Source organism: Lagopus muta, chromosome 2, assembly GCF_023343835.1.
Source record: "Lagopus muta isolate bLagMut1 chromosome 2, bLagMut1 primary, whole genome shotgun sequence".
NCBI classification, from domain to species: Eukaryota; Metazoa; Chordata; class Aves; order Galliformes; family Phasianidae; genus Lagopus; species Lagopus muta.
This window is the reverse complement of record NC_064434.1, coordinates 96234271-96247507: the sequence shown is the minus strand read 5'-3', so window position 1 is coordinate 96247507 and position 13237 is coordinate 96234271. Positions and strand designations below refer to the sequence as shown.

At 36.5% G+C, this 13237-nt stretch overlaps 1 protein-coding gene across 7 annotated transcripts in view; it reads right to left on the bottom strand.

Annotated features, from left to right (window-relative positions):
* Window positions 1-13237, bottom strand: part of PLCB4 (phospholipase C beta 4) — a 241677-nt gene that overhangs the window by 82066 nt on the left and 146374 nt on the right. For all 7 annotated transcript variants that reach the window (XM_048938282.1, XM_048938281.1, XM_048938284.1 and 4 more), the window contains 4 exons: window positions 6006-6106; window positions 2055-2135; window positions 1682-1741; window positions 247-390 (listed from right to left, as the gene is read on the bottom strand). In XM_048938282.1, the coding sequence (XP_048794239.1) occupies window positions 247-390; window positions 1682-1741; window positions 2055-2135; window positions 6006-6089 (369 nt within the window). In that variant the 5' untranslated portion in view covers window positions 6090-6106. The remainder of the gene's footprint in view (window positions 1-246; window positions 391-1681; window positions 1742-2054; window positions 2136-6005; window positions 6107-13237) is intronic.

Below are 13237 nucleotides of genomic sequence, written 5' to 3'. Positions count from 1 at the left end.
TACTTTTGATAAATTACCATGCATACAAAGGCTGATAAAATCACTATGTCGTTTTAGCACAGTGTGCAGACATTTTACATAATGTTTCAAGTGGATGTTTGTTGTCCTTTCGAGAGCGTGGCAGCAAACATTTGAACACGTATTTCAGTCAGCAGAGTAGGCTGATTTAATTCAGAAAAACAACTGTGTACTATTGAGGAGCTTTCCTTTTTTTCCCCTCCCACACACTCCTTAACTGTGAAGTACCTTGGCAATTTCTGTGTTTTCTGCTACCATGAAAGTGAAGCTGATGTTCACCAGATCTATACCACTGCAAACACACACTATCCGTCCTTCCAACTCATTTTCGGATTTTCCAACAGCCTCAAGTGCAGTTAGTATTTTGGGATCCTGTTAAAAAAAAAACAGAGAACTCATTAGAGTTGTAGTTCTTTTGTTATATAATGCACTATGGTAAAGATGCATCTTTATCTCCATGCACATTAACATCTTTAAATCTTTGCCAATCATCCTAAATGAGCACTTTCTTTTATAACCACTGTGTGAAAATCTAGAAAACTATACGTTTTTACAAATAAGAACACAAACATGAAGGCTCAGACACAAACCAAGTACTTTAAGTACATTTCATAAAGTTAAATAAGAAATTACATATATTTTAGTCAGGAAAAAGTAAACTGAATCAATTGCAAAAGTGAAAATAGAGAAAAACATTAATCTATAAATTAATTATACCAATCTGGTTAAATCTGTAACTACTGAGAGTTATAATCTGTGTGACTTTTGGGTTGTTTCTTAATTATACATCTTACAAGCTGGTCTCTCTGCTGAAGGTCAAATGCTGTAGATTTAGTGGGCATAAAGAACAAGACAGAGGTGAAATTTGAAGCATGTTGCTATAGTACTCTGCACGTGCAGCATGGTGTTGTCTGCACTACCTCTCCTCAAGCCCCTTTATCCATGGGGAAAGCATTTTAGTTTATGGAGTCTCAAGAGAACCACTAAGAGATAATTATCTACAGGTAATACAGAAGCACTTAGCACTTGAAAGTAGAAATGCTGAGGTGTTAACCTTGTTTAATAAGAAATTTTCAAAACTAAAGGCCTGAAGGAAAGAGGGCCAATTTTCATTGCAGGAAAACTCGTTTTGCTTACACAAACATATGATTTAAAATATTTCTAAACTTTTCGATTTCTACAGAAATTCTTCTAAAGCACAGCCAGTGACCACTGATCCCAGTTATTTCTGCCCTCTCTGATCATCTAACTGCTGAACATGGATGCAAACAAAACTTTTAGGTTTTTTATTAATAAAACAAGAAATTTAGAACAGATAGGAGCAAAATTTGGAATACAAAACCTTTTTTTTTCTTTCCAGATTTCTTAAACATGTATTAAAATACAGTGTTAGAAAAGTAATTAAGAACACCTAATAGAGACACTTAGTATCTTTTGTTCAGCTTTCAGAGAATTCTGAAAGCCAGGCACAGTACTAAACCAGGAAGATCAGACTACAGACTCTTCCCTGTGCAATTACTGCAAATCACTGATTTTAGAACATGATTGCAAAAGAAAAAATTTGCTGTCTGTAGTTTTTAAATAAATGAACCCTACTCCGCATTTTTGCCTTCAGTTTAAATATTCTCTGTTTAAAGAAGAATAAAAACTAACTATAGAGTACCTTTGGAACAGCTCCAAAACGAACACTGTTGATCAGGGAACACTCTAACACCTGTCCCTCCTGAAATGGTAAAAAATAAATAAATAAATAAATAAAATAAATATATATAAGTTCAAAGATCTGTTAGGACATAAAACCAAAATAATGTATTTTATTTGCAATTACTACCAATTGACACTGAACAGTACATTTCCCTTACATTTCTGTTAATTCTTTCTTAAGTACTTCATTTCTGTAAATTCTGAAAGAGCAGAACTAAGGTTAGTTTCTAATATAAAGTAGCACAACATTTCAGATCTTTCAAAGCTAGCTAGAATATGAAACAATTGGGATAATATGCAATATACATTTTCCTGACATAACCATAGTATACCTTTCCTTCACTTTTCCAGCTCAGAAAAAAGCCAAATTCATCCACTTGAAAGAGACAACTGCTTTCAAAGACAAAAGATTCCTATGGAAAAGAGAATAACAGACCATTATTTTAGTGTCAAATGTCATGAATTACTGTATTGCTCAAAAGACACAAGATTGTTACATTTTTCCCTTGGAGAATTTGTCATTCCTAAGCAATTAAAAATAAGGAGAGAGGCTTAAGAAAAAATGATAATTTTTAATGATACATCCTTTTGCCAGCATTTTAATCACTAGGATGCACTTAATACTTGCATTCCTCTCTATGCAACCACAAAGCTTATTTTTTGTTCAAAAAAATGCTGATTCTTGCCTCAAAAGTCTTAATGAAATTGAACTTTAAAAATATTTATTGAAACTTCAGTACTTCAAATTTTGTAAGGGTTAAAATTATTTATTGTTAGTATAGTATTAACAATAAATACTATGCTCAGGATCATCAAATGGTAACATTTTGTTTTAACATTCAGAAATCAGGAAGTACTTTTCTGTTAGACTATGACAATACCAATGCAATGCTGCTCAAGTATTTTGTAGCCAGAGTATTTGGCAAGCAGAATTTGAAGAATATCAATTAGCAGAGAAATTAAGAAAGAATAGCACATGAGAAGAACTAGACAAGGCATAAGTATCAGATTAGCTGATTAGTATCAGATTAGAACTAAAAAAGAAATTTCCACCATTTACCTCCAGCCCCAAGTAATGCATCATAAATTAAGCTAAAATGTAGGATAGCACTGATAGGACTGACACATTCCATCCATGTAGCAAACAATTATGTTGACTTTACAGACAGGGAGCTGAGACAGAGAAAGAAAGTTGCTGCATCTCTGTCTGACCAAATACCATTACACATAGGCTTCCAGCATGCACTGCTCTGGCTGTCTTTCTCCACCACAGCTTTTACTTTTCCGCCTTCACCACAGCACTCATCCTTCATTAAATGTACTCATTGCCAGACAACTCAGAATTACTAGCTTTACAGTCACTGGTGTCCTGTAATATTTCATATAAAAACACAGCTAGGTACCAATCAAAATGATTGCCTCTTGCATTATCCAGAAAGATTACTCACAATCAAAGGCAGACAGCTTTTCTGTCATTTACTGCAACCCCATCTATCAAAAAACTCTAGGTGTACCAAAAATGTTTTCACACAGGTGTTTATACAAGCCCTATTCATGCTCATGTCCCACCCTAGCCTTGAATGTTTTCACTAAATTCTTTTTTCTGCAATTTGTCTTCTTGCATTGTAAAGAATGCACCTACCATGAGACCATATACATGCAACATCACCAGTCAGATTCCTAATCGTGTCTGATTGTTTTCTTCTCATATTCTGAGACAGTTCTATTCTAGACTTTTCAAAATCAATACCGTTTTGCTCAAAAAATACTTCTGCCATTTTGCAATCCTGCCAGGTAAGTGACTCACCTATCAGCAAAAGATGGATGAAAACAGCACTCCACATTACAATAACCCAGATTTTCCTAACTGCTCAACAAAACTTCGGCAATAAAGGACCTGGAGTGGGATTCCTGGGGCTCTGTTCTGCATTAACTTGCTGCATGACTTTAGTTCACTTATCATTTATCTTTTTCCCCACTAGTCTTTTCTGTTAAGGTAGGGGAATTAAGTACAGAATCTCAATGAAAACCAGAATGCCAGATCTGAAACATTTGTCTTTTAAATTACAAGCCCAACAGTACAGGGATTGGATTTTGCTATGCTTGCAATATATCCCTAAAGCAATGCTGTTTTGCTCTTCTGTAGTCTATCTGCTTACTAACACAACAAAATAAAATCATAGCATATGTGTGTCATAAATCTGACAGTATGAAACAGCTACACCATCTAGAGTTCACTGTTTAAATGCTACAGATCTTAACTTCTGAGTCACTGGTTTTGTTTTTCTTTTACAGCCCTTGTAAAACTGCAGATGAAATATAAAGTTAGTCACCCAAGTGAAAGCCTTTTAATGTTTTCAGAAGAGATCCCCTTCAATAAAGCAAACCAGACTTCCAGCTGTAACACAGCAAACCTGGAGTGCACTGCAGCAAAACTTGCAGCAAATAACGCAAACAGACTACATCACATGGAAGGACAGACACTGTTCTGCTCTTGCTGTGGCAAGTAAGATCAGCTTTCTATGGAGTTTTGGAAGAAAATAAGATCAGCTGCAAGGACCAAGAATTCCATGAAGGCTGTCCCAAAAGTAATGCCTCCTATTTTATTGTTTTATTATGAGGCAGATGGTGGTGGTATGACAGTAGAGGTTGAACATTCCCACCAATATTCTGCTCCATTTTGTTGCCATGTGAAAGATGGCAGTAGAGAATAGTATCTGATATGGAAGTGCATATGAAGCACAGATGTGGAACTGAACTCCTCCGTGTGGAAAGGATGGCACCCATTGACATTTATCAATGTCTGCTGGAGGTTTATGGAGGCCAAACAATGTTTGTGAGCACAGTGTGGTGGAGGATGGTGAGCATTTCAGCAGTGGAGACAGTAACAAGAAAGACAAGCCATGTTCTGGATGGCTATGGCATAGCTGTCACACCACAAAACAAACATCTTGATTAATTCATCTGTGCTGATTGGCTAAGGATGGTGACTATGTTGAAAAATAGTGATTTGTAGCTGAACATTTGCTCTCTGTAATAGTGTTATTGTGATCTCTGTATCTGTTGCAGTTAACTTGGAAAAACATGGGAGGCATTACTTTTGGAGTGACCTACAAAGTTTTCCCATTTAAATCCATAGAGGCACAGTATCATCTGTTGGCTAATGTTGCATGAGTGCCTGCTGTGTACAACAGCCAACAGTACAGAAGTATTCCATTTCAAAATGCTACTTTCTCTCTACCACTATACCAAGAGCCCAGGCACCTCACGGAGTATATACCACACTGAGACCTGAGCACTCGAACTCTTTTGCATCTGCTCAGTCTCCGTTTCTCATCTAAGGTGCAAGAGAAAAATCATGGCCTATAACCTGCCACCTGGATGCTTACAGAATGAATTTCTGGAACAGTGTTTGCTGAAGGAAAAACAAAGCTTTTAGGAATCTTCTTTCTAAGGCATTCCTTATCTGTCCCCAACACTGAAAATACATGTTGAAAGAACTGTGCCTGCCTTGGCAGTCCTCATGATAAGAAAAATACTTTTAGCTACATTTCAAAAGGTAAAAGGAAAATCCTAATATCCCTGTTGGTACTCACTGAGATAACTTCCTGTCCAAATGAGATTAAAGATAGATCCTGAAAAAAAAGCATTCTCAGGGGTGCATTAGTGCTAAATATAAGGTGAATGTCTTCACCTTTTATTTTGACTGTCTGTGTAAAATGTCCTGTTTTGCACTTCTGTAATAGATTTGGATTAAAGCACAGCTGAAGCTAGGATCACAGTAAACATATTTCAGACAGATTACGTGTTGATTTTCTAATGGAAATAAAACCACTCTAGATCTAAAATATTAATGATTTATGCTCTCCTACTTTCCCCCGTAAGATGTAGGTCCTTAGATTATATATTAAAGGATATAACTCCTCTTCTCACCCCAACTCAATTTGATACATGTACAAAAAAATGAAAGAACACGCTTTGTTCAGTAATGTGCTTTATGGGTCTGCAAAATGAGAGCTTTACAATATTACAGCTATTTTGATCCAAATCTCCCTTTCTCTTGCTCAGAGTTTATTGCAAATCAGTGGGATTAAACATACTTCAAAGTTATTTTGTTTAAAAGCAAAAAGCTGTAAAGCAATGAAATGGAATGGTATTTCACCCCCAGATACATTTCTTCAGTTATGTGAAAATTCTTGTATAATGAAAACAAAACATGAAATATGCTAAAACATCTGCACATTTAAAAGAGAATAGCAAATGAAATGCAAATGGCCTCTTACCTCTTCATATCTATCAAACACAGCTCCGTCTTGCATAAAAGAGGGAACTGGCTTCTGCCAGTTAAATTCATAAGGTTTTGCCATGATTATAGAAGAAAAACCTGAAATGGAATGAAAGGGTTGAGTTCAATTGCTGTGTTTTTAAAGGAACATTTCAAAGTCCAAACAGAAAAAATAGCAACTTTTAGCTTTCCTGTTCACACAGGGATATTAAAAAGTCACTGTGCATTTCCAGATGAAAAGTTTTACTCACAAGATTATTTTTGTTCCATAACTCAAATAAGAAAAATGATCAGAAAATGTGTGTCAACTTAATTATTTGAAAGAAACACCTGCCACTGTAGCATCCCTTTGGTTTAAATATCTGTTACATCACTCCTAGACTATAATAGGGTTAGGAATAACACAACCCTAGGCAATACAAGTATCACAACTGATAACAAACAGGAGTACTTCTTTTCTCAGGAAAACACCAGGTACTAAGATGACAGAATTAAAAAAACAAGAAACAAAAACAAACAAACAAAAAAATCCCACTGAGCAGCATATTACACAGGCAAAATACATTTTTCCTCTGATTTTTTTTTTTTTAATTTCAAAATCTATACATACTTTGCAAAGTTTTGTGCATTTTCAGTAAGATTTTGTACATAACTGAAAACATAAACAGTATGTAGGTCCATAGGGAGAAAACTGTTTGGGATATAGGGCATTACATGAAACTAGCTAGCGTCATTGCTCACTGTGGAAGTTCAGGACTGTGAATAACAAAAGACACTAATTAGAATACAGCACAGAAACGAGCACATGCAGACCTTACAATGAAGTCTACCAAATCCCTGTCTAACACCTTGGTGCTTTCTACGTTATGTTGCTTTTCATTTTGCACAGGAAATCCCAGCTACTCTGTGAAATGAACAGCTTAGTGATGCCACATCTAGGATAAATATTATCTTGGTTACTCTTTCACACATTAGACCACCGTGTGCTTTCTAGATTACGTTGCTTTCCCCTGCACAGGGGTCTGACTTCGGAGTTCCTTGGAAAACGCAGGCCATCCTCCTCAGGGGTCACCATTTGTTTCTGTTGGGGCCCAAAGAAACCTTTGGTGCAGCACCCCTCCCTGCTCAGAAAAGGACTGACGGACTGTTTTCCCCTTCTGTGCCCTCAGAGAGTGCATAGTACACATACTGGCACTGCTTTTACTGGACCTGAGCTGACACAAGTGGCTTTCCACTCATCAGAAGAGGGATGTGACTTTTGCAACAAAGCAACACTTAGCTGTTACACCATTCTATAGATGGGGACAATTTGAAACCACACTACTGCAAAAGCAAACTCAGTGCTGCAACTTGTAATTCAATTTTCTACCCCCTTTGCATCATGAGACAGCACTCTTCACTAAACCTTAATGTGGCACTGGTTAGTCTTATGTTTGCTGGACAGGTGCACAGAAAGGAGGAAGTTGTTATCCCAAATTCCTGCTGTATCACCACACTTTTTTCCCTAGTCATCACTGCACTGAAGGTACTGCTATGGGAAAGTGCCAGCGAGATCCCCTGCCTTCAAAGAGAAGGATAACCCAGGTGAAAAAATTGCTTCTCCCTGCCATTGTGTATGAAATGAGATTCATCAAGTTGATGACGGTCAGAAACATCTAAATTTCAGGAAGCAGGAAGCAAATACTAAGGGAAATATCCTGCTATGCTTGCCTCAGTCTTACATTTAACCACTATTGACCAGATCTAGTAACATGATACAGGGCTAAGTGTAACCAGCACAATTCTTCCTCTGTTATAATGCAGGCAATAAGCTCAAGCAAAGTTTGTGTAAGTAAGCAGAACAAAAAACATACATAAAATTAAAGGGAAAGCACAGTGCTCTGTGACATCAATGCTATGCAAACCATCTTTGCAGTGTTTGCTTATGCCAAAACTCTTAATAGCAGACTAAAACATTACCAACTAGGTAACTGCTTCCATGATGTTCTTACACTGAAATGTCTACTTTGACTGAGCTTTAAATCCAGAACTGATAGAAGTGCTTAAAAAAAATTAATAATATTGTAGTACCTTTCTCTGCCATGTTCTTATTCTTATCAAAGATATTCTAGCAAGAAAAAAAAACAAGAACTACAAAAGGATTTAGATATTACTTCTAAAGGACTCTGTCCAAAACCACCTTTAAGAACAACTATTTTTATATTGAAAACAATATTCCTACTCTTAAAAAAAAAAGTGCAAAATGCATTTTGATGATGCTTATCTCTTCACCTTCTGCCTTTTTTTTTGCTCATTGATGCATAGACATCAAGGATACATATTATGTTTTCAAAGCCTTGTAGGTTACATGTATTCAATCTGAAACAATCAAACTCAATTCTAATACCACAGACATTTTATGCAGCAATAGATGTCACCAGCTTGTGAAGTCCCTCAGAGAAAGGCAGATGTATTCCGTTCTAATTCATAAGTAACATGATAACATTTTCAAGGCTGTGAAGAATAGTTTTTACAGCCTCTATACTATAACCACAGCCTTTAGCCTTTTTCTTCCTCTTTCTCCAAGCTGACACTGAACTCCATATAGACACAGATTTAAAAACCTGCAAGCTCTGCAACAGCTCAGAACCCCTGCATAAAATACATCACAACATTTCATCCATCATCTGGCACTCTGAATTCTGTATGTAACAAGTGTTTGAATGGACATATATCTTTCAGAAAGACTAATTACCTCAGCACTACAAACACACAACCTTATTGATAATTTCAATTTTGCTGATTTAATCATCTAGTCACTGAAAGATAACTGATAGATATTGTCTCCTTGTCTGGGTACTTCCTATGATGAAGTTGTTTCACTACCTCATTTCTGAAATTAAATAGATTGAATTGTTCAGTTTCTCACTGAAAAGCACGCTTTACAAATCTTGGAGTCAGCCTCAACACTCTTCAGTTTTGCAGCAGCCCTTCTGAAGACAAGGGTTGAGACCAGCACATGGAAGCCCAGCACAGCCCTCTGTCATACAAATTAGAATGATTGTCCTTAGTCACATCACCTTGCATTTACCTGCAAGAAAACATGTTTGATTGTTCATAATTTAGCAAGCAATCAAGGTCTGTGTCAGGGACTGAAGTTCACTGTTATTTAGCATCTCACATACCTCTTCCCTAGCTGTACTCTCTTGTAAGTCAACACAGTCTACAGATGAACTGAGAAGAAGTGTGAAAGATGGCTTGATTACACGTAACAAGGAGTCAGACAAAATCTAACAAGATTTTTAAGCTGTATGCTTTGGTAGCCATGTAGAAGGTGAAGAAAAGAGCTTTTAGAAAAGCTCTTTTCAGTCGCTCACATCTCTTACACAACTCTAAAAATACGTTCCTCCATAACCCTCTCAGCATTTATAAACATCAAAATGAAGTATAAAATACTCCTTTGTCACTCACTGGAGCTCTTTGAATCTTCATCAGTTTCTAAGCAGGTCAACCAAAGCTCAAAAAGAAATAAAATCCCCAGATATCCACCAAACAAAACAAACAAATGCAACATTTCAACATGCATTTGATTGCAAGTATGTCCATGCGTATAGCGTCTCCATAACCAGAACCAAGAAGTAATGTCTTTACAGAAATTTAATGACTATTGTTGAGGAAGTTGAACAGACCAGCAAGGCAGAGTTAGAGGCTGAGCAACAACTATTAAATGTGTGAAGACTTAGCCAAAAGAGATCTAAAGAGAACTAAATTTAAAAACAGTCAAATTCTAAGTCTAACGTTTTAAAACACATTTTAAAAACTGAAATTCAGTATTTTCACTGATTTAGGATTCTTAAAATATAAAAAAGTCTCTGAATACATACCATTCACAAAAGCAGAAAAAACCCACTCATATAAAATACACCTCAGGTCTTTATCAATGAACACAAGGGAGAAGCAGGTTAAGCCTCATAAGTGCAGCAGTTAAATGACTTTTGAGCTATATCCATATTCCTTTCTTTCAACACTGATTTTAGCCTGAGGTCATAATTTGGGTCACTTAAGAAAAAGCACCTTTTGATTCACCTGGATTACCCAAAAGGTGAGAACACAAAATTAATCATATCCAGAACAGCATTATTTAACACAAAAGTCTTCTTCTTTTACATACTGTGCTGTACTATGCTAAATCTGGGGTACAGGGGGAGAAGGGCTGCTTTTTTTTTTATTCTTTGACCAAACAAAGGACAAGGTGTGGCTGAACAGGAGGAGGAAGGGATTCTGTTAAAACAAAGCAGACAAATGTTTGGGGAAAGAGGTGATATTCTAAACTAACTCACAGGGCTGGCTAGCATGATGGATAGGATACTCCTTGGATCCCATAAACATCCTGTCAATGTTGAGACAGCGCTGGAAAGGACAGCAGTATCCCTCCGAGCTGATCCACTCCAGCCTAGAACAGTAACTCTCAATTTTTGCAGCATGCTTAACCACGAGCATTATAAAAATACCTGTAGCATTTTCATCAGTGACATTATTTTTGCCTCTGGAATGAATCACTCACTGCTAAGCTAAAGCTGAGGAGGCTCCATACTTTGTGTTTCACTGCTCATTTCTTCAAATCACACTCCCTAAAAAGCACACTGGTTACCGCCCATGTAGACGAGGGCAAACTATAAGCAGCAACACAACACTGTGCAAGGTTAGTAATCTTGCCCTGGCATATGTACTTTACTACTGTTACAAGGAAACAAAAACCAAAACTGACGAATTTCCTACTCTTTCCCTTCTTTAAGTACATATATCTTTCATCACCACTGTTATGATAAGGTTTATCATAACAAAGACAACCAGCTCCATATCAGCAGATCTGTACAAATTCTTGCTTTTATTGCAATTCATCCTAACCCAGAAAGTCTACCTGCAGGTATAAAGTTGCATGGTTGTAATGTAGTGAGGATCTAGCTGCATACAGAGCTTCCTCCCATTTAACAAGTAGTGAAACAACGATGTTCTTACAAAAATGCTACAAAATACTGTCGTATGCAAATACCACAATTGTTTCTAGATGTATTTACTCCTCAGAGACAAACTTCTCCTGCCCCAAATGTGCCAGCATTATCATATGGAAAATGCACATAAGGGTTGTTTTTTAAGTTCTCTGTGAGAAATAATGGTGAGACCCACACTGCTGAATTTCTGCAGCATCTGTATTACACTGTAGTGCAATTCTAAGAGTTCACAGCTCTCCAGGCTCTTTTACGGTTAAATTTTGTTGTTGTTTTTTTTTCCTCTTTTTAAAGAGCATGCTCTTTTGGAAGGTTATTTTTAAACACATTATTCTCAGTTAATGCAAGCAACTTAGAACCATTCTCCCAAAAAAGAATGTCCAGAAAGAACAAAAGACATACAACAGAGCTCAGGCGCTTGAAAATGTATTGCTTAGGAATAGTCTTATTTTTCATTTTGTTTTAATTGCTGGAATGCATTGCCGTGCAGGGGCAGCTGAAAGGTTAGCTGAAAACAAGAAGTGGCCTGTTTGTAACCAACCTCTTCTTCAGCATTTCACATCAGGTCAGTGGGGCTGCCCACTGCTTCAGGCTAAGAAATGAATGCATCTGTTGCTAACAGCAGAAAACAAAAATTGCTTTTGCCATCGTGCTGAAAATGAGATGGCCCTCCATCAGAACTGTGCTTCAGTCATTACCTCAGATGACTGCCATTATCTCTAACAAGTAGAGTGAGTTCCTATGACAGACCACAGGAGTCAAACACAACTTCACTGTTTCCTTAGCTGTTTTTCTGTTTGTTCAAAGGCCTTCCTGATTTGTTAGTACCTACAGTGTTGCCAGGTCTTTCCAGTCATTCCAAAGCTCCTGTTATCTGCCCTAAGTACTTAGCACACATCCTTTCACAAGGGGCACTACGCTTTCTGAGAAGTCAATGGTACATTAAAAAAATAATAATAATACAGAAATGTAAATAAATTTATTCTGGGTAAAGTACAACTGCAACCATACAACAAGATCAAGGTTCTGGCAATCAGAAATATTAAGGAATATCAAAGAAAAATTCAGAGCTATCTTAGTATAACTGGAACTTAGTAACAATTTTAAGTGCTAAAACAAACAAACAAAGCAAACAAACAATCAAACAAAGCAGTGATGCAAAAGCACAAATGTTGCAAATAGGGTGGGTTTTTTTTGCTGTTCTTTCTTGTGATGGAAATTTTGATGTTTGCATTTTCTAATTTATAAAACCAAAAGGCAAGGATTTTCTCTAGGAATGATTTACCTTAATGATGTCAAATGTACACAGAATTTAACAAAGTGCCTCATCAAAAGATAGAATTATAATTAATTTTTATTTACAGGCGTACTTCAGTATCCATCAAACAGTAACTTACTGCTTCTAACCTGTAATTTCACAAAATGAGAATTCGATGAAGAACCTTTTCCTAGAACTTTCCCCATTTTGGCTCATTCTAACAATGAAAACTAACCACACATAAAAATAAGTTGTCTTTAAAAAGTTGAAAACATCAGTTTTCTCTTTAGTTAAACAGAAGAAGCATTAGAGGCATTCAATATTTATCTTTAGCATAATGTCAAACATGCCATAGCCTGGAAGTCATCCTCTCCCAAGGCAGAAACAGAGAGTGAACTGCACTTTGATGAAAGCAATGGATTCCACAAATAATTTTCAAGACCTTCTCTGCATTGCTGTACCACATGATGTGTATATTCCATATATTTTGACTTAAGAAACAATGAGTCCTAATAACTTTAATTCCTTCACTCCCTGGCTTTCAAATGTAGAGTGTTAAAACAAAGTCTACTTCATAAACCAGTTTAAGGAAATAAAGAAGCAAAAAGAACAACTAACCAACAAATGAGAAGTGTGCACCACTTGCAGCACATCAAGTATTTCCTGAATTATTTGACCCCTGATTTTTCTTCACAACTCTGTAAAACCTGAAATGTTGAATAATTACAGCAATATAGGTAAACCAGTATGAAGTATGCATATATTTTATGTTAACTAAATTTGAGTGATTCTGACATTTAAAACTTCAGAACCTTCTTTTCAGCTTCTTTCTGGGGTTGTGTATCCTCAGACAGAAGTGACTCCTGTACCTGAGTGTGACAGGAATACATAAATAAATGTTTAATAGTAAATTGCTAAGAAATCCAATGGAAGTATGGAGAAACTCCAAATAACCATAACGGAGCAACATTCCTGTTATGAATG